Genomic DNA, 25,235 nt, shown 5'->3' on the forward strand with positions numbered 1-25,235 from the left:
CATTGTGCAAATCTTTTGAACTTTTAATCCTATAAATCGTAAAGTTCGTAATAAGTATATAAAAGGCAAAGAAAAAACATGTATCAAAACATGTTAATTTCAGAAATTGATCGTGTTCTTGCAAGCAAAACTCTTTTTGAAGTGAATGCTCGCTTCTTATTTAATTTGAATTTACGATACTACAGAAATAAAATGAACAAATGTATGTCTTGATCTTTTCTTTGATATGACGCTGATGGTAAACACAATTATTTAGTTTTCCTGTTGTCAACTTCACATTTGTGAATAGTAACACATGATATGCCAATGCTTTTAGCGTTCACAGATCATACAATATGCGTAAACATTTTCTCACAAAATCACATCACTAATGGTGGTTTACTTTGAAATAAAAGTACTAATACAGCGAGGCAAGGAATAACGAATAGAATTTACGTTTGACATCTCGTATGCGAATAGAAAAAAGTAAAATAACAAAAATACCGAACTCCAAGGAAAATTCAAAACGTAAAGTTCTTTATCAAATGGCAAAATCAAAAGGTCAAATACATCAAACGAATGGAAAACAACTGTCATATTCCTGACTTGGTACAGGCATTTCCTATATGGAAAATGGTGGATTAAACATGATTTTAAGCTGTTTGTTTCTCCACTTATTTGAGACATTTTGACCTTATCATTGATTCTACATTTCCAATATTGCCAATCTGACGTTGTTGCTCTTTGTTTGAAGACAAAAGACGTAGTTCGATGTCACTAAGTGTCCTTACCGAGGGTATTGAAAGCCTAGCACTCATCACTCCTGTATCATTACTACGGACATATACTGTAAATTTAGTGTAAAATGTCGAATTATTTGAAACACTGTTCTCTACTCTCATGCATGGATGAACTTAGCTAGATCAAACACAGCATTTTGTTATTTTTTTATGTTATATGCTCTTCCAACATTGTATTTGATTTGACCTTCCAACTGTGCTGATTGAAGCACCACTGGCGAGTCTCAAGTGGAAGAAATGAACGTATGTCGTACTAAGTTATAAGCCTTGTATCTTTAATGAGTTTTACTATGTCTCCGGATTTGAAATTTGTAACATTATTGGACTTTAAAAACGTGTGAAGAATGATGCATACATGGTAGGGATGTGTATAGAGTTAACACATCTGCATGGTCTGGCATCGCTTGAATTTCATGCCATACAGTTTGTTTTTATTCACGTTTGGTCATTTAAGCCTCGACTTAACTTTTTGGATTTTCAAATATTTTGGACTCGAGCATCACCGAAGAGACATTTATTGTCAAAATGCACATCTAGTTCATTAAAGTTGGTATCGTTAATGTAATTAACGATGTTTCAAGTGATATCGCCGTAATGCCTTCAATTTTTCCTCGATTGATGTCTGTCTTGCTGTCCATTAAATGGAATCGAGTTTGACCAAGTTCCATTATGTGACCAGATCATCGTGTTGCTTTTATCAATGTTATAAATAAAATGAGATGGAGGGTATACGTCAATGAAACAGCAACCCAACGAAAAAAGTAACAAACAAAAAACAGCAACCTTTCTGCATAATTGTGCAAATAAAAAAAAAAGTAAAATCACAAAAATACTGAACTCCGAGGAAAATTCAAAACGGAAAGTCCCTAATCAAATGGGAAAGTCAAAAGCTCAAACACATCAAACGAATGGATAACAACTGTCATATGTTAATTCTTTAGTATTCTAATAACTAATATGTTTGGTTGCCTTTATTCCACATCGTAGGTACGTGTAACTGAATTATTTTCGTTTTAGTGTATGCAGTATTTTGTTTTAGTTTGATAAATTTATGCTTTATTGAAATCGCTATGGCCAGATTTATTTATTTTTCATGATATGCATATCTGTAATTCATTTTATCGTACTTTCATAAATACATGTTTTAACAGTTGCTCTATTATAATAACTTTTTCCATTTATAGGTAGAATGAGACATAGCAGAAACCAGAGATCTTGCTATGATGATATTGTAGAATTAACAGAAGAAGACAGATTAATTCATAAAAAATTAAAACAATATGAATACCGAGGAACCTTAAGTAGACCAGTAGAAAAATTCACCGATATCATTAAAATAGAATTTGGCTTACAGTTGATACAAATAATCGACTTAGATGAGAAGGAACAAGTTTTGACACTGAATGTCTGGGTAGATCATGTAGGTATATATTGCTAAACAAGATATATATTAGAAAGAAGTGGAAACGCAAATTAAAAGATAGAAAACTACCAAATCCAACATGTATACACGTATAAACATACGCAAACAACACATGTTCTACATATCCTGACTAGGTACATGGAAAAAAAAGGGTTGGGGTTAAACTATTTTTACGTGAACACATATCTCTCCTATTGCCTTTCTAGACGTATGTACGTTGTTAAACTAAAAGACACAATAATGCAAAGTATAAATAAAAAAACATGTGACGATAGACTGACGTTTATAGCCTTTACCTTGATTTATTTGTTTTTGGGGCTGATTGTTTAATAGTGTCTTAAAGTACAAGATCAACATCAAAATCTTTATCTGCATTTTTTTGTTAGAAGGCATTGGGTTTCATTGGTATATCTCCTACGGAATCATAATAGATAGACATATTGACGTTAAGATAGGTTGATCTTTGTTGTGTTTTTTGAGATGCTGACTCATTCACGTATACCCATATCTCCTTTTGTTCGTATTAATGATTGAATTATCATGATAGAAGCACAAGCACTTGTCCCTGAAACGAAATGTAATGTTTACCTTATTATGTTATATGAGAGACATATTTACACATTGTATATATGTCTCTGGTTATATTAGGTATATATTGTATGTATACATGTATATATATACAAATTCAGTGTCAAGTGCCTGTTAGTAAATGCATAAAATCTGTTTTGTTCTTTATCGCGAGTCCTAGCTGTATTCACGCTAAAACCGACAGAAGACATGTGTTATATCCGAAAGAAATTTTTAAACAAGACAAAAAAATATGCAAATCCAATAAAATGACATCGGTGGCTGCTTTTGGCATTACGCGAAATTTGGAAAATCGGGTCGAGCAAAGCTACTTGTCTATATCTAATTAGCTATTGGTTGCATATAATAGCTAGCTCTTCTTCCTGTGAACATATTTTGATAAGAAATGAATTTGACACATAATCTTATGTAAAGAGGAAATTCTCAAACAATGCTATTAAAACTAGTCGTACAGTTGTATGGTCAGTGATAAATCACTTGAAAACAATTAACGTTTACAGTCTTGGTAATAGTATGGTACTTTACAAGACAATAAAGTATGAAATTGATTTTATGATAAATTACATCAACCAGGAACAGACTAAATTTTATCGTTGATGGTCTTATGTCTGTTAATATATATTCATTATGTCTCGTATGGTAAAAGGCAGCAAAGGAGCTACATTATATTTAATATATATACAATGTATTTTTTATATGAAAACAGTTTATAATACATGGAAAATCGTACAGAAGCTAAAAACGTAAGCAGTTGTTTTTCAGTTGTTCCGTTGAATGATAGCGTTTGGATTAGTCAGTTTTTATCGACTTCCGGTTTTGAATTTGCCTTCCAGTTCGGTATTTTTGTTATACTTTTTTAATACTTAAACACACATACACGTATAGACACGCTCGAGGCTTGTTATATTATTTCCATGCGCACCATAAATGTTTATGAAACTATACCTCCAACAGGTCCAATCAAGACCAAAAAAAGTTAAATATATAAAAGTTCTAAGTTATCCTTAACTTTTTTCTACCAATATATTTAACGATCGCTTACTGTACAAATGAGTCATTTTATTATTTTAACGATTGGATTTTTTTTAATTTACAGAAATGGCATGACAAATATCTTACATGGAACGTTTCTGAATATAAAGGTGTAACAGAGCTTCACCTGCCGCCTTCAAAAATATGGACCCCCGATATCAAATTGTATAATTAGTGAGTATTTGATATAATATGTACCATTGAATAAAACAAGTTCAAATTCCTAATCACATAACACCTATTATTCAAACAACAAACAATAAAAATAAGTGATAAGTGTTGATTGTCAGTTTAATATAAGTAAAGTATTTGAAAGATAAAAACAGGAAAAATAGAATAAAATCTCTTTAAAGATGAAATAAGGAATTGAAGTAGATGTTTCACCTTTGGTTTCCTTATTATTTTGAGATAATTCGTTTTTGTTTTCTCAATCGGTATAAAATATATTCCAATGCTGTGTTGTGTGACACAACACAGCATTGGAATATATTTTATACTGCCTGTAATCAAAATATTTAATAATTAATAAGTCAGTATTTTTTGTCAACACCAACTATTTGAAATATTATACATACTTTGTACAAACTTTTTAAAAATTAGGATATCATACAAAAAATAAAACACCAACCTGTTTGTTTTGGAAAAACCTAATGGTAACCTCTTGACTAGATGACTTTTTTTTGTATTTGAGTTGCTGTCTCACAGGTATATAACCAATGTTAAATACAACAATTGTGATATCAGTGTAATTGTATAATATTGCCAAATGTGTTTTCTTTTTCTTCTGTTGAATACTTGTTCACTGCTTTGATATATGGACGGAATTTTTACTCACAAACGTACGATCATTGTAAGTGAATTGAAACATAGATTACATTGCTTCTCCTTGGTCATTGTATGACATATTAGATGACATTGTTTTCCTTGGTCAAGTATGACATATTAGATGACATTGTTTTCCTTTTGTCGTCCTCATACCAAGTCCTTTATGAACTTCAAATGTTTAGATTCTAAGTCTACTTTGTTCACTTGTTTGTAAAACGTTTACGTTATAAGACCAATTTCGTTTATAAAAAGCCGTTCAATCAATTTGCTATTTTGACGTACAAAAAGAGAGAACTTGCGCGATGGATGAAAACAAAAGGCTTCACAGTTCGCTTGAGTATCATCTAGAGAAACAGATCCGACTATTGTCTTTCTTAAAATATTAACATCAAGTTTACTTGATTCTGTAAATATTTTGTTCATGCCGTTCACCGAATACGTAAGAACTTCGACCCTCTTTCCACACCAACAAAATGAATAAATGACGCATCTATCAAGAGATCATGTCGCAAATCGTAAATTGAGTGCTCTGCAAAAACCTGGCGTCCGGCAGTGCGTCAGGCTAAATGTAAACAATTTCGTGCTTAAATGTCTTGTAAGATTTTTACGAAATTCCAATCAATGTTTTTTATTAGAAATGTCTCGTACTAGTTTTAAAAATCAGTATTGATTAAATATTTGTAAGGGAGATATTCTCTTTCGAAATTTAAACTCTATTAAAATTTGTTAAGTAATTGCTCTCCATCTAACAATAAGAAGATGTGATATAATTGCTAATAAGACTATTATCCACCAGAGACAATAAGACGTAGATGTAGGCACATATAGGTCACCGTACCACTTTCATTTATGATCAAAACCTATAACGTATAGTAAGCTACAAAAGAACCAGGCATAACAAAATGTATAACAATTTGAACCAAAAAACGAAAGACCTGATTTATGTTTAAAAAATAATTGAAAAACAGAAAGGAAAGACAGTATCAAACGACATCCACTGCACTTCAAGCTCTATACATAATATGGCTGCGTTAAACGAGCGCTCAACCCTCCCACTAACCTAAGACAGTAGTGTGACAGCACAACATAAGAACTAACTTTAAAAATCAGTTGAAAAAGGCTTGACACATCAAGCCTGCATTTCTTATAAGATTTAGATTGCATTTATATTAAGGGTATCAATGACATGTCTTGTCAATTCTACTAGGCTGATGATTTTGAAGATTCCAGTCAGCACGTCTGTTTTGACATGGCATATCATTGAAATGGTCATATTTATAAATTAGCTGATTACAAAACTTGAATTGGATTTTCTAACCCGGGAATTATACTAACTGTATTTGGAATACTAAGGATTTTCTAACCCGGGAAACACCTTAGCTATATTTGGCCAAAACTTTCGTAATTTTCGGTCCTCAATGTTCTTCAACTTCGTACTTAATTTGGCCTTTAACTTTTTTTATTTGAGCGTCACTGATGATGCTTGAGACACAGGAATACTTAAACATATATCAAATGAACAGTCCCAACCTTAACATAACCTTCATCCTAAAAAAATAAGTAGATGTTGTATGATTACCAATGAAACAACTTTCCACCAGAGATCAAATGACGTAGGTTAGCAACAACAGGTCCCCGTTCGGACGGCCTTCAACAATGAGCAAAACCCATACCACATAGCAAGCTATACTTTGCTGCGAAAGGACAAATTAAAATAATGCAAATGGGGAAAACTAACGGTCTGATTTATGTACAAAACAATAAACGAAAAAAAAAAGGATATGCAACAACAAACGACAACCACTAAATTACGGGCTCCTGATTTGGGACAAGCACATACAGAAATGGACAGGTTTAAACATACTTCCTGGCTCGCCAACCCTCAATCTGACCTTGGACATTGGTGTAACACAACAACATAAGAACAATAAAAATCAGTTGAAAAGGGCTTAACTCATCGATAAAAAGGACAAAAAACAACAACAACAAAAAAATGAAAAACAACCAAACGACATAAAGAACAGATCTGAAAGCACTAGCTGAAGATACTGAAAGCAAGTTCAAAGACAAAAACAACGCATACAAAAATCATATATCCAATAAATTAAGTATTTAGTATAGAATTCGTCTTTAACAGTCATTAACAGTGGTCAGAGAAAAAACATGACCTTGTGTAATGCCAAAATATAAGTAACGACATATTGCAGGACCGTGAATGTTTATATTAATACTATTCAGTTGGGTTTTGATTTATTGAGAAAAAAATCAATATTTATTCCAATAAAAACAATATTCAAAGATCTGAAAACAGTGTTGAATTTGTAAGCTTTTAGAATAAGTTTATTTAAAGGATCGACAAGTTTACCCGGATCCTAGGTAAATTTACGGGCTCGTAAAAATTAGGATGTGCTATCCCATTTATATTAAATTTTCCACATGTACAGCCAAACTTTAAAGCTAAATCTTTAGTAAAGGTATGAAGTAAATCGTGGTAACGAAACCATTGACTTAACAAGTTACCAGTAATACATTAATTAAGTTCATTGAAATCCAAAACGTCACCACAGACACGGACATAGCGAACGAGTTGGGACATATCAACACCATAAGACGGTGCCAAAGGAACGTCTCCGTCCAGAAAAAAGAAATTAACAATAGGAGACAACACATTTCCCCTTTTGTGTAGAGTTTCCCGTTTAAAATTAAAATATTTAAATTTAGGAAAGGACAATTATTGCTGTTTGGTTTGATTAATTTAGAATAAGTTCCTTTGCATTTGTTTCGGCAATATATATAGACTATTGTGGATTATTTAACGAAAAATTAATATCAAGACAACACCAACCCCAATAATCTGTTATTGGGAACTACTCAACTTATCTACTTCATCCAACTATCTTTACATGAAAGCAATACTGACCTCAACGATACAGTGAAATAAAACACTCCAATACATATGATTAAAGGATATTTAGGTAATAAGTCAAATAGACAGCAAACCAACGTCACAAATAAAATTATAAATAAAGTTTATCCCAAAGTAAATAGATTATTTTCAATTTCAAACTCCTATAAAATATTTCCTATATAGTAGAGTTCATACATGTATCGCTAGAAAGAGTTGAACAATCTGCAACTATTTCCATTTTAATAACAATGACGTCAATGAATTTGTTTTTCAATATGTTTGTGTTTCTTTTTCTCACATACTTTTTATTATCATAAATGTTTAAATCCCAAAAACAGTGAACAATTAGCTTAGAACCTTGTAATGTTGACCCTACTCTATACAGAAACTTGTAATGATGACCCTACTCTATACAGAATCTTGTAATGTTAAACCTACTCTATACAGAACCTTGTAATGTTGACCCTACTCTATACAGAACCTAGTAATTTTGACTGTACTCTACACAGAACCTTGTAATGTTGACCCTTCTCTATACAGAACCTTGTAATGTAGACCCTACTCTATACAGAACCTTGTAATGTTGACCCTACTCTATACAGAACCTTGTAATGTTGACCCTACTTTTTACAGAACCTTGTAATGTTGACCCTACTCTATACAAAACCTTGTAATGTTGACCCTACTCTATACAGAACCTTGTAATGTTGACCCTACTCTATACAGAACCTTGTAATGTTGACCCTACTGTATACAGAACCTTGTAATGTTGATCCTACTGTATACAGAACCTTGTAATGTAGACCCTACTCTATACAAAACCTTGTAATGTTGACCCTACTTTTTACAGAACCTTGTAATGTTGACCTTACTCTATACAAAACCTTGTAATGTTGACCTTACTCTATACAGAACCTTGTAATGTTGACCCTACTCTATACAGAACCTTGTAATGTTGACCCTACTGTATACAGAACCTTGTAATGTTGACCCTACTCTTTACAGAACCTTGTAATGTTGGCCCTACTCTATACAGAACCCTGTAATGTTGACCTTACTCTATATAGAACCTTGTAATGTTGACCTTACTATATACAGAACCTTGTAATGTTGACCCTACTCTACATAGAACCTTGTAATGTTGACCTTACTATATACAGAACCCTGTAATGTTGACCCTACTCTACATAGAACCTTGTAATGTTGACCTTACTATATACAGAACCTTGTAATGTTGACCCTACTCTACATAGAACCTTGTAATGTTGACCCTACTCTTTACAGAACCTTGTAATGCAATCTCTTTATAACTGACTTTTAAATGTAGTGTTTCCTTTTCTATTATTCGTCTATGTTACCATATATAACAACTTTATCTTTTGTACTTCCTTCGAACTACTGTATTTATTGTCGTGTAAGCATCTTTAAACATTGAATACCGTTTATTGACTAAAAGATCGCTACTTGATTGCCTTGTAAAGCATTTAACGTTAGTCGATATTAACGTCTATATAGAAATATTAGCGTTTCTCGCCTTATCATAGGGAAGAAGAGATTATTGGTAATAATGTTTATGCATAAAGATGACTTTTTCGTTATTTTGGCGACTGAAATAAATGTTTAATCACTTCGGTATTTGATGTAAGAATATGTTAGAACAATGCAATTCTATACTATATGAATCCTTTATCTGCAACCGAATTCATTGCCCATGTCAACTGTATAGTAGTAGTCTCGTAAAATAGTCCAGTAACCTATATTTTTATTGAGATACAGATTTTACGTCAACTTACGAAATGGCTTATACCTCATACTTAACATGTACCTGAGAGGGGAGTAGATTCTAAAAAGTAAAACACAAATTACTGTGTTAGCAAAATTCCCGAGCGATACTGAATTTACCGTATATCATTTAGAAAAAATGGCCGCTTCCTCATAAAGATAATTTTCTACTGATTATCCCCAAAGTTTTCTTTAAATTATGTACAACAAATTTTGTGTAACTTACAATATTTATGTTACATTGTTATATATATATATATATACAAGACTGTAACACTATCTGTAGTTTAATTAGGGACTATGAATCGACACACAGCAATATGATGAAACAAATAAACTGTCTTAAAACACAAAAAATTAACTATCAAAAACATGCCAATAGTATTCGTATGTTCGAATACAAAATATTCATATTTATGATTGTTTGGTAACATATGTGTCTCACGTTTATCAGTTTTATGATGAAATAGTTATAAATATTCTATCAGAATTCATTAACTTTAAAAAGATTAGCATCACGCAACCATCATCATGCTACTTAACAAGATAAAACAGCTTTTTAATTCAATATGTCCTTGCTGAAATTGGCATGCATTTTTAAATGACTATAGGATTCCTAAGGTTCATTATAAACGGTGATAAAAGCGTCAGCCAGACTTCAAGAATAACCAATTTTGACATCAAAGTTAATTAACATTAACGGAAGGAAGATTACTTCCTATTAAGCACAGATCAGACTTAAAATCAATATATATATATTATATATATAGTGGTGTCTATTTGAATATGATCCTAGTTGTATATGTTCACAAAGAAAACTAACAACATTAACCTGCGCTGGTAAAGGTACAAAAATGCGCGAAAGTACTTCCTTAATAGTTTAAAAAATAAAAACAATACTTTGTAAATGTCAGGCGTCCTAAGCGGTTTTAAAGATTAACCTTCATCAGAAATGCTCAAAACCGAAATATTTGACAGCCAGGAAGGTATAAGAAACGTAACATTTTAAGAGCTATATTACCAAAAAAATGATAGCCAAATCCATCTAAGGTCTTAGCCTGAGGGAAACAGTATATCTAAAGAAATGATCATAACAAATATAAAACACACATTCATAACATAATAGAACATGAAGATAAACCTTAGAAGATGTGATTTAATTGCCAAACAGATAACAATTCACAGACGGTAACAGTACGACCTAAATGAAACTTTTCATTGTTCAATGAAGTTAATCGTTTTACCTATAAAGTAGCCATTATCACTGGTAAACCAATTTGATTTTAAACGTCTTTTTTTATGTTAACCAACCAAATAACCACTTTGTATGTTTTGTAAGTTTTGCGCTTGCTGTATTTTTAATCCTGTCAAACACATTTTGCTTTTGTTTGTTATTGTTTGCATTAGGACAACAAAAAAACTGATGGACCTAACTGAGAAAAATTGCATATAAATGATACTCCATTAAAATACACTTAACAGCTGAAAAAAGACTCTTGTTAGTAACCAAAGAAATCGAAAAGATATTTGAGCATCGAGGATGGTAACAAAAGTATTTGATTTATAACAAATTTGTTTCAACAAGTATGCATTGCTGTGATTATTACTATCAAGCATTCATATTGAAATAAAGTTTTAATAATTCAAATACTTCTAGGTCGGAGACTTCAAGTTTGGTGTCCTGTTATTTCTCTAGTGTTCACTTCAATTTCACCAGACTATTCAAGTGTTAATGAATTTCAATCTAGAAATTTAAATATAATTTGTTAAATTTCTGAAACAGAGGACTTAATGATGTTCGAAAATATTTTCTAACTAATTAAGCGAATTATTTATGATCGTTTTAGATGTTGTTAAACTTAACATTTAGAATTGACTATTGGAATAACTCTAACCGCTTCTATTACAAAACATTATAAAAACCGTGAAAGAGCTGTCAGAGAATTGCACATTTTGATTTAAATATGATACGAAAAATTAACACAGTTCTACAATTATCTATAATAACGTACTATGTGGTCAAGCTTTATGGAAGGTTTGAACATCCACTATTCTTCCTTTACAAGATTATGTATAAATGCCCATTCATCGGCCTTTTCTCCAAAGCTTATGTATAAATGCCCATTCATCCACCTTTTCTCCAAAGCTTATGCATAAATGCCCATTCATCGACCTTTTCTCCAAAGCTTATGTATAAATGCCCATTCATCCATCTTTTCTCTAAAGCTTATGTATAAATGCCCATTCATCCGCCTTTTCTCCAAAGCTTATGTATAAATGCCCATTCATCCGCATTTCTCCAAAGCTTATGTATAAATGCCCATTCATCAGCCTTTTTCTCCAAAGCTTATGTATAATCGCCCATTCATCCGCCTTTTTCTCCAAAGCTTATGTATAAATGCCCATTTATCTTCCTTTTTCTCCAAAGCTTATGTATAAATGCCCATTCATCCGCCTTTTTAGCTCACCGGGGCCCGAAGGGCCCCATGTGAGCTTATGCCATCACTTGGCGTCGGTCGTCGTCCGTCGTCTGTCGTCGTCGTCTGTCGTCTGTCGTCGTCGTCGTCTGTCGTCGTCTGTCGTCGTAAACTATTTCAAAAATCTTCTCCTCTCAAACCACTGGGCCAAATAAATTCAGACGTAAACTAAATGTTCCTTAGGGTATATAGTTTATAAATTGTATCCGAAGTTTTGATCCATCGACAAACATGGCCGCCATGGCTAAAAATAGAACATAGGGGTCAAATGCAGTTTTTGGCTTATATCTCCAAAAGTAAAGCTTTTAGAGCAATTCTGACACAGATAAAATTGTTCAATTGGTCAAGATCTATCAGCCCTGAAATTTTCAGACAAATCGTACAACCCATTGTTGGGTTGCTGCCACTAAATTGGTAGTTTTGAGGACATTTTGCAGTTTTTTGTTATTATCTTGAATATTATTATAGATAGATATAAACTGTAAACAGCAATAATGTTCAGCAAAGTAAGATCTACAGAAAAGTTAAATGACCAAATTTGTCAATTGACCCCTTAAAGAGTTATTGCCCTTTAAAGACAATTTTACCCAATGTGTTCATCAAGTTTGCTAACATTTAAAAATCTTTTCTTCTGAAACTATTGTGCCTAATACTTCCTAACTTTGAATGAATGTTCCTATAGGAATCTAGTTTATGAATTGTATCTGAAATTTTGATCAATCAACAAACATGGCCGCCATGGCTAAAAATAGAACATAGGGGTGAAATGCAGTTTTTGTCTTATATCTCAGAAACTAAAGCATTTAGAGCAAATCTGACATGGGGTAAAAATGTTCAAAAGGTCAAGATCTATCAGCCCTGAAATTTTTCAGACACACCGAACAACCCATTGTTTGGTTGTTGCCACTAAATTGGTTGTTTTAAGGAAATTTTGCAGTTTATGGTTATTATTTTGAATATTATTGAAGATAAGGATAAACTGTAAACAGCAAAAATGTTCAGCAAAGTAAGATCTACAAAAACGTTTTATATGACCAAAATTGTCAATTGACCCCTTAAGGAGTTATTGCCCTTTAAGGACAATTTTACACAAGTTGTTTTATGTTTTTTAACTTTAAAAATCTTCTCAAATGAATCTAGTATAAATTTTGTATTTCATTTCCTTGTACGTCAAGAAACTTAGACACTATGGCTAAAATGGAACATATGGGTAAAAAGCAAAAATAATCATTGATGAAAGATTTAAGCAAAAAAAATAACAGGTGAGCGATTCAGGCTCTTGAGAGCCTCTTGTTCTCCAAAGCTTATGTATAAATGCTCATTCATCCGCCCTTTTCTCCAAAGCTTATGTATAAATGCCCATTCATCCACCTTTTCTCTAAAGCTTATGTATAAATACCCATTCATCCGCCTTTTCTCCAAAGCTTATGTATAAATGCCCATTCATCCGCATTTCTCCAAAGCTTATGTATAAATTCCCATTCATCAGCCTTTTTCTCCAAAGCTTATGTATAAATGCCCATGCATCCGCCTTTTTCTCCAAAGCTTATGTATAAATGCCCATTCATCTTCATTTTTCTCAAAAGCTTATGTATAAATGCCCATTTATCCGCCTTTTTCTCCAAAGCTTATGTATAAATGCCCATCCGCCTTTTTCCCCAAAGCTTATGTATAAATGCACAATCATCCGCCTTTTCCAAAGCTTATGTATACATGCCCATTCATCTGACTTTTCTCCAAAGCTAATGTATAAATGCCCATTCATCCACCTTTTCTCCAAAACTTATGAATAAATGCCCATTCATCCGCCTTTTCTCCAAAGCTTATGTATAAATGCCCATTCATTTTCCTTTTTCTCCAAAGCTTATGTATAAATGCCCATTCATCCGCCTCTTTCTCCAAAGCTTATGTATGAATGCCCATTCATGCGCCTTTTCACCAAAGCTTATGTATAAATGCCCATTCATCCGCCTTTTTCTCCAAAGCTTACGTATAAATGCCCATCCGCCTTTTTCTCCAAAGCTAATGTATAAATGCACAATCATCCGCCTTTTCCAAAGCTTATGTATAAATGCCCATTCATCTGCCTTTTCTCCAAAGCTAATGTATAAATGCCCATTCATCCGCCTTTTCTCCAAAACTTATGAATAAATGCCCATTCATCCGCCTTTTCTCCAAAGCTTATGCATAAATGCCCATTCATCCGCCTTTTCTCCAAAGCTTATGTATAAATGCCCATTGATCCGCCTTTTCTCCAAAGCTAGCATTTTAGCTGTCGCAATCAGTGGACAGACATCGGACTTAATTTAAAAGGTAGAATATATAAACGGGACTCCAAACGAAAGCCATAGAAGCTGGACAATACCAAAGATAGTCAATAAACATAAAAGGGATAAAACTAAAAGTTTAGGCAAAAAAATTCCTATCATTAATGTTGATTAAACTCAGGTGCTCTGGAAGGATAGGTTATGCTCACTTATAAATTAATTTTCACATCATCTGAACAGCTCTGAACATAATAAGGTTAAGTCTTGTTAAGGGTTTAAGTTTTTGTTCATATACTTTCTAGTTGTAAATCCATTACTGCTCAGACATTTGGCTTATCGCAATCTGGTACTTATCAGTAGCTTTTCAGACAATATAGTATGTAGTTGTTTTGTTTATAGAAATAACTAAAATATCTTAATTGAATACAGGCAAACAGTACTGTATATACCCCTTTGAATTAGTCTAAAAGTTAAGTGAAAGACTGCTCCTGACCTCAATAATTATTGGTTTAGACTTTGTACAGCTGTTCAGATCAAAATGTCCGTTTGTTTTAGTTCAAAAATGGTTTTCTAGTGGATACCCGTCTATGTGTTAATGGCGATTTAATTTTCAATGTTGCAAGAAATAGAGAATAAAATATATTTTAGTTAACGTTGATCTTTCAACAAGAAGAAATATACGATCTATATAAATTAAATCTTAAATTAACTGGAAAAGACTAATAATGTCTGTGTACCAAGAGTATAATATTTTATCTCTATATGCAGTCACACTATGCAGTGTACGTACACTTTTATGTTATTACACATTTCTGATTTCCTTGACTCTTCCGAATGCTTTAAAGAGAGATCACATTCATTAGACATCACACTGGTATGTATCTAATAAAACGCTCCTATATGTTACATGATACAATTTGAGATTATCCTTTTCCCAAGTATTTTGATACACTTTTATTAGGTAAGCCTACTTCGCAAACCAGTCATTTTTTACGTCTTTTCAGAAACCTTTATGAATAGCACTTACAAGTCATTTATTATATGACATTTCATTTGTTTTCTTTTACGTAATTTGCTTATCCATGGTAGGTGATTGCTTAACACGAAATAATATCGGCTTTGGAACATAGATTCTTTTTTTTTAAATTTATTTGCCAACTAATGTGTGATTAAAATCGTTTCTGATTTTCCATTTTAGTGCTGATAAACGAATATCAGAGTACAGGGATGCATTAAGTATCGTACAACATACTGGAGATATAACATGGCTACCACAGGCTGTATTTAGAAGTCAGTGTAACATAGATGTTGGGACGTTTCCGTTTGATAAACAAACCTGTACGCTTAAGTTTGGATCATGGACTTACAATGGTAATCAGCTCGATTTACAGTTTAAAGGTGGACAAGCAAATTTTACCTTGGCAGACTATACAGAAAGTAATGTGTGGGAAATAATCGAAGCTCCGGCAGTACGCCATGAGATGACTTATGTCTGCTGCGATTATCCGTTCATAGATCTAACCTTTACACTAGTGATACGAAGGAGAGCAACGTTTTATGCAAATATATTGATATTACCCTGTGTGTTATTGACCTCCTTAACGTTAGTTTTGTTTTGGATCCCACCAGAATCTCCGGCAAAAATGATGCTTGGTTTGTATGATAATTGTGGCAAATAATGTTATTTTACTTGATTTTTCATGGACGTCTCCTTTAAACAAAGGCACATTTGTTGTTTATACATTCCATGAAAATGCATAGATATAGTAACGGTGGTCTGTTAACTGTCGTTTGTTAGACACCATCTTTTACAGAAACGTTAAAGAGAGGCAAAATCTACCAAAAGGACATTCAAACATTAAAAAAAAAAAATGAAAAAACGATCAAAAGACAATAAATGGGAATTCGTGCATATTTTCCCATTTTTAAAAGACATTTCGGTATCAACACATGTCATTTCATATCCATCTCAATGATATTGAAAGACAGAATTAGAAACAAACAAAACAACACGCCAAACTATGTAGGCTATGTAACAAAAGCGGAAACTAAATTTCAGTGCGTTTAGAACAATATAACAAAATACTTAGGTCCTTACAATCTCTAAGATACATATAGACTTGATGGTGTAAGGAGTAAGATCGTTTGAGCCCTTACATGGCCCCTTTTTCCAGCTTAAATATCAAATTAGTATTTATTAACTAATTATCGCAATGAATCATTGCTAAAATAATGGCTAGATAGGAAAACTTATCATCTTCAAACAATGGACCTTATATTTGGGGCCACATATAGCGCTTACCGAACTTACTTGCATGTTTTTGTAAACGTTTGGATCGAAGAACTTCGTGACCTCCACCGGCATAATATTAATCTGAAAGACAACTGCTTTTGGTTAGGAATGCCCTTTTTATTTATTTTTATTACAAAGTACTTAAAGTTTATCAAAACCAATCAAAATGCCAGTTTTTAGTCATCGAGTCTTTTTAAGGAAATTAAATCTAGAAAGCCATTTAAACTTGCATATTGCCCTATTATTTATTTTGAATTAGCAAATCCATCCTTGTTTTTCTGTTTTGTGACTCTTTGTGTTTTCTTCATGCATGTTGTTTTGTCCGTTGAATTTCGACTGCTAATTAAGATGTCAATGCAGTTGACTTGGTATATTTTATCATGGGTACCATTAAAACAAGTTAGCCCACTAAAATGTTCAATTAAAAAAAAAGTCGGTTGCATAAAAAAAAAGTAAAATCACAAAAATACTGAACTCCGAGGAAAATTCTAAAAGGAAAGTCCCTAATCAAATGGCAAAATCAAAGGCTCAAACACACCATACGAATGGATAACAACTGTCATATTCCTGACTTGGTACAGGCATTTTCTTGCATAAGATATTACATTAAACCAAACAATATAAAATATGAAGAAAACAAGATGTCGGAAATATGTTAATTAAACAGCAACCCAAAGAAAATAAACAACAAACCTTTCAGCATCTAGAGGTCAATCAACGGTTTTTAACTTGAGTCTAAAATATGTAAATCTCTATATCACCCCGAGTCATATAATTTTTTTACAGGACAATATTTAAGATCTGTGATGAAACAAAATTCCGTAAGAGACATATGATTTTTAGACATAACTTAAAACAAACATTTGATTGGTTCTGGGCTTTTGACAGAAACGTGAACATGTGTCAGGGAAAAAATGTTTGTTTTGTAAGGCATTATAATCTCGATCATTCGAACAGCAGACGATAAAGAAAGGAACCTACAGTTAACTCACTCTATGAAGCCGTTATAAAAGACAACGGAAGCACAACTACATGCAATGCAACAACATCCAACTAAAAACCACTCACAGTCACTTAAAGAGATATAGCATAAAGCCTGCTTAAACGAAACAATGCTGCCCTCTGCCATTAAATCAACTGGTGTATTTCGGAATCTTAGAAGCTATGTACATTTCGTGTGTCCATTGTGCTTTCTCTTTTACTAACTTTCATCATTTCACTAACTTTCATCAGGAACGCCCATGCCCAAACAGTTGAAACCAAGGATGAACAAATAGGAGAAACGTTAGGAGCTATATGGCCATTAGGGACCTAAACAGAATATTGTTGATTCATCATTACTCGTGGGATACCAATTTTAATGGGTTTCGTGGGTACTGGTGAACCACGAATTTAAATGTTCAACGAATTACAAATCTTATATAGGCTTGTATGAAGAAATTGACAAAACCACGAAATCAAATATCCACGAAAAAGGAAGTTTTCCTCAATCCACGATCATTGGTACCCACGGAAATGAATGAATCCACAATAGTCCAGTTCATCAACGACCAGCTTTGCATGAGGCAGTTGGAAAGATATTTTCTTAAACATTTCTTAATCTATCATCGGGGATATTTAGCAAGATATGTAAACAATACGAGAAGACAAATTATTGTGCATTGTCCATAATTAACCTGTACAGAGATAAAACGAAAGAAAAGAAATCGAATTATTTAGTTCTGTCTTCCCTCTAAAGTATTTTGGCGCATTTTTCGAAAGATTGAAGAACAACAGCATTATTATAATTTTTATTAAAAAGTCGATAACGTCATAAAAAGGAATTACCGAACAATTCCCTAAAGCTGTTTACTTTGAAAAAGTTTATCGTTTTAATCAGGATTTTTATTATTTTAATGTATGCATGTAGAATAATACTTCCTCGGTGAATCTCTATGTTAATGATAAACAAAGGAAAAGGTTTGAACATCAGTAAACTATCTTGCTTTCAAGGTATGATATAGTGTATCCTTGTTGTAAAAATATTGGCCATTACGTCCAATGAAATCTGAGACGCCACTTGAATTACACGTCAATTTCTTCACACTTAAACAATAGAGCATCAGTATAAATACATATTTATTTATATTTCAAACAGTTTATTACTAATTTGATACTAGATTGGAATTTTTAATTGTACAATCGTGTTGTCTCACTGAGCATACAAAAGATGGAACATATGATTTCCTAATCTTTTAATCACCAATTTTTCTAATATTGGATTTAAAATAGGGTACAAAAAATAAGTAAATAATGTGTTTAAGAATTAAAATGGAGAATAAAGGTGTCATAGTAATAAAGAGGTCCAAGGAAAGCTTTACTATTTAGAAAGGTTAATAGAAAATTATTCAAATAAGCCAATTAACAATGTAAAGGGGTATACAATACCATAACAGAAATATAAATATACTGCTTCACCTAGGTAATTATTCGGAATTTACAAAAAAGTTCCCGAAATTTTATTTTTGAGGACAAAGCAGAAGTTTTATGCAAAATATATCATTTTACCCTAATGTTGGTACTCAATTAATCTATTTGTTCGGGTTTGACTATACTTCCGGGCCTTACAATTCATATCAGCTCTTCCATTGTCTGTAATACGTAATGTACTTTCAAATATTTTCGTCTCTAGCATCATTGAACATATTAATTGTCGAAATGTACATCTGGTGCAGTACATTTGGTTCTGTTAATATTATTATTACCCTCCTTATGCCTCATATTTTGTTTGCTGTTAATATCTATGAATATCGACGTTTGATAATATTTGTATCGATGCAATGCAAACATGCTTTCGTATCAAGATTCTTTCTTTATATATGACTATTAGATTTTCAAAATATATCGTTTGTTTTTCCCATTCATTGCTAAATGGTACAAAGAGTTTGAGATAGTAATAATGTAAGTTTGATAAACTGACAGTCCAACGGTAATATTATATTGGTATTGACAGTTTTACAGACTGTGTTATTTACTTTGGAAATGAAAGAAATTAGCAAACAGGGGATTTATTCATATTGTTACGTTATTTAGTAAATCAAGCAGTATTAACGATTTTTCTGTCAATTATTCTGAAGATATTACAGTGAACTAACATAACTTTAAAGATGATGAAAAGGTTAACTTTGTGTTAAATCTCGGACAGTAGTAATCGATGGTTGTGTAATTGAGCCTACACTCCACGTATTAAGGATGCAAAGAAATAGTGGAAAAATACAGAAATGATAATTTTTAAAAACGATATTCAGTTATGATTTTCAAAGACAATTTCTAGATAACAAGATTACTTCAGCCGACATTTTAAGGAGTTCAGTAAAATTACTTTGAGCGTGTATATATTGATTTATATACCCTTTTTTCGTGTTATGTTTAATTTCATTCACTTAAAATCTTGTTTAATTATACTGCATGATTTGTTTCATTTCGATATTTTTGTTATATTTTCATTGCATTGTATAGTTCATGTCTCAGATTTTCACAGCGTTTTTTGTAAGTTTTTATCATACCTGATATTTTCGCAATGGTTCGGATCTATAAAGCTTTTAGTTATTCCGAAGTTTGATGTTGACATGAGCATTTCCCTGTCTTCTATTAATTAATTTGTTTATCAATTCATTCATCTATTGAAATGTTTTGGTTTCGATCCTATTTTATATTTTAATTTTTCCATACCTTTGTTAAGTTCATACTGGTAATTTCGATTCTTTTTATATTACTGTATGTATGTTCTTCCTTGCCTTATCCTTTAGTTTTCTTTCTATTATTTCTAGATATAGATACTGATTATATGGCTGATTTGCGTTTGTTTAATTTTACTTTGTCATATCTTATCTTTACTTTCTCGTTGTTGTTTGGTGCGATAATCATTTCGTGTTATGTCTATTTGTAGGGGTCATTGTTTCATTTCTTGAAACGGTTTCGTTTGTTTAATAACCGTCACAATTATTCTTATGGTTTTGATATGTTTCATTTTGGATGCTTTGTGCATGGTATTTTCCCTCATTTCTTGGTTCTATGTCTAGATCCTACTGCATATATTGTCACAACGTTTCGTTTTTATCTCTCAATTCCGGAGTCGTTATATATTAGTTATGAAGTTACAGGTTGGCTACAACAATACATCATTAATGAAAAATCATGTATTAAAAGAAGTTTACAAAACAGCCCAATCAAGGTCAGCATTTTTTCAATGTGATTCGATATTTTATTTGGTCAGAGTTAAGACGTGAGAAAGGACACTAGTGTATTCTATATTGTTAAATGAATACTTAATCGGCGCATTGCAAACAATGTAATTGCAAATATACCAAGCTCCAAGGTATGTTCAAATACAGGAAGTCCATAAAAAAGTCACAAAACTAAACGTTCTCAATACACAACATACCTGTGGTTTAAATCATTACAGGCTAAATTTTGAACTACCTGCAAAAGTAAATGTTCTTTTTTATCTATTTAAATCTATCCCCTCAAAAATCAATCATAATCAAATAGATTGACCGATTGCTGTTTGTTTTGAGTTCAGTTGCAAATATTTCTTGCATACACAGGACAAGAAAATTTTGACGATGTGTTTATTCTATGAAAAGTTTAATATTGGTATCAAACTAAGATCCGGTCTTTCTTAGGTATATGAGGTTTCTATAATCACATTTTAAATTTTCACAGCATTTATGTTAAAACTGGCATATGTTTTTTTCCCCTCCAGTCTATAAATACATAAAAATATACGTTATTTGAAATGCGAATATTTCTATATTCATACATGTACTTCAATGTTGAGTGATTAGATTTATAAAAATGTACATTAAATGTTTATAAAGTAAAAAAGATAAAATAAAGAGTGTTGCATTAAGCCCAATGGAAATGTATTTTATACACCAGGACTCCGTGATATTATGTTTTGCATTCAACAGAAACCGTACTATAATTGTTTTATAAGACCGTATGACTGATTAAACTGTCATTACCATTTAAAAGGGAATACACAGCATCTACAGGTTTAATTCTAATTAATTATCCTTTAATAGTTAAATCTCTCCATAAAGGAATATAAGATTATTTTTTAATAACAATTCATCAAGATAAAAGTATTATATTCAAACATAGATAAGGTATGATTGCCTTATGGCCGAAATCGTCAGGCAACTCCACATTGCCCTTAATGACAACCTTTACTAATTTTAGGCGTGTTTTTAGTGACTTTTATCATGAAAATAACAACATATAGAGAGAAATTTTAAATTGATAATCAGATCTACGAAAAAAAAAATTTCGTATAAGTATAGATCGCAAAAATGGCCAATCGACTCCTTATAAACATATTTCTAAAAGCTCAAAATCGAATAATTTTTCTTTTGTTTTAGGTATGACCCTTTTTATGGCGTTCTTCATATTACTTATTCTGTATAGCGGGAACATGACGCCGACGGAAGGGTCGATTCCGGTATTAGGTAAGCCTGTACGTAGATGCTTTCTCTTAACCATGCTTTTCTATCTTTCCAACAGGGATGAGTATTTTCATGGCGTTCTTCGTTCTTATGTTGTTGTTTGAGGCTAATTTACCACCGGCCGCAGTGCGTGTACCTATCTTAGGTAAGGAAATGTTGTAGTGCTGGTGTTCTAGACAATAGGGTTTTAAAGACTGGTGACCTGAGCACATTTTAACACTTGGCAAAAATTAATAAGCAAAATATACTTTTCTCAAGCTTTTCTTCCAAAGTGCATGATCATAGAAATTATCTGCCTCTCACAAAAACCAGTCAGTTTTGGAACAATTTGTCACGTTTGTTATGCCTGTTATTTAAATCACCTGTCGTTGAGTAGATATAAACTTTTTTTATCACATTACATCCACGATGATTCACTTTTTTATAACGTTTTAGATTTCAAGTAGCGTAGAAATTTTATTACATTGATATAGCATTTGCTTTTCATTTTTGTCTTGTTGTTCACTTAGAATTCATCTTTTTAAAGTTACTCTGGTAGAATACTTCTTTTCTGTGATAATCATTGCTTGCCGAGGTCTATAGATAAAACTTCTTTTCAATCAAAATTATCCTTAGATATTTTCACGATTTAGGTTTTGATAGTTTCATGAAATTCTAATGTTAATAATGTTTTATAGATGTTTGCGGTGTAATTTTTAACTATTAAGCAGATGAATGGACTATTCTTATATTGTTTGGAGCGCCAGGTTATTGATGTTAAAAAAGTATGCAAATCGAGCTTTAATTGCAATATTAAGGGAATAAGAACGTTTTCCATTTTAACTGCAGCATTTTGCGTGTAAGATTTTAATATGTTACTGTAGTTTTAACAGATCAGCTGAGCAAACTTAGTCACTGCTTATTCCTGGTGAAACGATGTTCAAAATATGCAATATCAGATTAACAATACTACGTCAACCTTTTTATATACCAATTTAAATATTAAACATAATTTATGATATTCAGTAAAAAGCAAAACAATAAAATGCCGAACTTCAAGGAAAATGCAAGACGGAAAGTCCCTTAACCCTTAATGTAGTGTTCAAAAATTGCAGCTTGCCGTGTATAGCTTTAGTATACGAATCTTTGATTGGAAATGTTTAATCCTAAGATCATCTGAAATGCCCCATCCTCTGGGTAGGTGTTACCTACTGCCTTACCTCGGAATCCATGGTCCTTTGACTGAAAATAAACATGCCTCCATGACACCGAATAGCACATAGGGGTAGAATGAAAATAATCATCATATATATTGAAAAACTATTATTAAAGAAAGAAATTTTGACGGAAATGAAAAAAATAGACTCTCAAGATTATTAATATAACTGTAACTCAGTTTAATTTGAGTAAAGTGTCAGACGACTCCTTGTTTTTTTTTTGCTCTTAATCTAATATTTCAAAAACAGTAATAGGTAGAGTGAAATTTTAGAAAGCAAAAACGATTAGTATAAAAATCTAAAAATAAATAAATATAATCGAATTTGTCGTTCGACACGATTTAAAAATATTCACATATAATGCCGATTTGTTACCTTCTACTGGTTTGATTCGAGCGTCACTGGCGAGTCTTATGTAGACGAAACGGCTGTCTGACATACAAATAGCCTTATCTGAGTTTTACGTATTAGTGCGAACTTAATTTACATATTAGATAGTGTTAGCATAAAAATGATTAGCTCATTAGATCTTTAAGTAAGTTTACATGGCTGAATTCGTCAGAAAACTCTTTATATGAGTCATTGATCTAAAAGATAACTTTAGGCGTGTTTGACTAAAATCCTGAAAATGATAATAGATAAAGAGAAACTTAAATCATTAACATGGTTAGATGACTTCTTATTGGAAATTTGACCTTAAAATTTGATAGTTGACCAATTTTAGTGCAGATATGATCAGCAACACAAGATCTAAATCCAAGTTAAATGATTACAGTAATTAATGGACTCTCGTACAGGAGATGTTCTCCCTTTCTTCTAATGCTAACAAATGTTCTGATTTGGCCTGTATCTTGAAAATTATAATGGATAAAGAAAAACTTCTTCGAGCAAAATTTATCAGAAGATCATATTTTTTCCTAAACAATTTCTATTCATTACATACTTCTTGTTTCATTATATCACATGTATGCTTAAATGACAGGTGAGCGATGCAGGCTCAATGGAGCCTCTTCATTCAATATTTTTATCTTAAGGTAAATCCAATACTGTTCAGACATTTTTCAGATTTTACTTGGGTTTTGTTTTTGTTTGAAGGTAAATTTAAGTCGACCGTACAGATCCTTTTTGACCGCAAAACATATATTGACAGTACTTGCTATGTTTCTTTTCCAATAACCGTTTCAGTTCATAATTTGCTTTTTCTGTAAGGACACAACATTCAACAAGAACTCATGTTTTTTAAGCTTTACCTACCACCATCAACATTTTGCACTAACTATCCTACACTTATCATTACATTAGATGGAAAAATTCAATTTCATTAAATAAAGAAGTGTTTTATTCCACTTAGTTATCGTTCAAACATCTTTCACTGCCTCTCTATCTATTTGGATTTATTACCCAAATATCTTTCATGTAATATTTTTTTCTTAATCTGCCAGTATTCTGCATTAGTAATCACCTCATTCGGGGTCTTTATTGTAGTGTGAACAATGGTGCACATATTATTTCTGTTGCAGTATTTGCACTTTCATTACCTTTTGTTAGTGTGTGATTGTGCATTTCTATATATATTTTAATTTAAATGTGTGTGTTTTATTCTTATCTATGTAAAACAAATGCATTATATGTATAACCTTTGTGATTTATATGATGAATTCCATGATTAGATGCGTTTTTGTAAAATCAGATATATCTAAAGAAATAATTTCTCATATGTTGAATGCATGTACTATTTGAAAAATCTCAATACCATTTTAATTTTTAACTTTCTTACAGCTTCAATTTTAAAAATGTTTGCACTTATTTTCATATTAAAACGTGTTATTTAAAATCAACATTGATAACTAGTTTCATCTTGTTATTTTGCATTGTTAATTATTACGTCTACATGGTTTCCATACATTTTGACCCGTTACGTGTTTGTAAAAGAATTTCAAATTCAATTTAAAAAATATTTCACCGCATTCAATAGAACCATGCTGAAACATTGTTCTAGTTTCCTGTTTTTAATTGTATGAAAATTACATTTTTAATTTCGCGTTTTCAATTTAAAAACAAAATGCACTGAAATAAAGAAATTTTTACATAAAGAGATTGAAAGGAAACATAATAATGGAAAATCAAAAATGAAACATGCGTCCGCAGCAACTTATAATTAACCTGGTATCTTAAATAA

General features: G+C 31.9%; 1 protein-coding gene across 1 annotated transcript in view; it reads left to right on the forward strand.

The window, feature by feature from the left end:
- The window catches only part of LOC127707892 (neuronal acetylcholine receptor subunit alpha-10-like), a 69,835-nt gene that overhangs the window by 33,603 nt on the left and 10,997 nt on the right, over window positions 1–25,235 (forward strand). The window contains exons 3-6 of the mRNA XM_052212649.1: window positions 1,964–2,199; window positions 3,887–3,996; window positions 15,280–15,734; window positions 21,919–22,005. Of these exons, the coding sequence (XP_052068609.1) occupies window positions 1,964–2,199; window positions 3,887–3,996; window positions 15,280–15,734; window positions 21,919–22,005 (888 nt within the window). The remainder of the gene's footprint in view (window positions 1–1,963; window positions 2,200–3,886; window positions 3,997–15,279; window positions 15,735–21,918; window positions 22,006–25,235) is intronic.

The sequence above is a fragment of the Mytilus californianus genome, unplaced genomic scaffold, assembly GCF_021869535.1.
Source record: "Mytilus californianus isolate M0D057914Y unplaced genomic scaffold, xbMytCali1.0.p SCAF_7, whole genome shotgun sequence".
In the NCBI taxonomy this organism is placed as follows: Eukaryota; Metazoa; Mollusca; class Bivalvia; order Mytilida; family Mytilidae; genus Mytilus; species Mytilus californianus.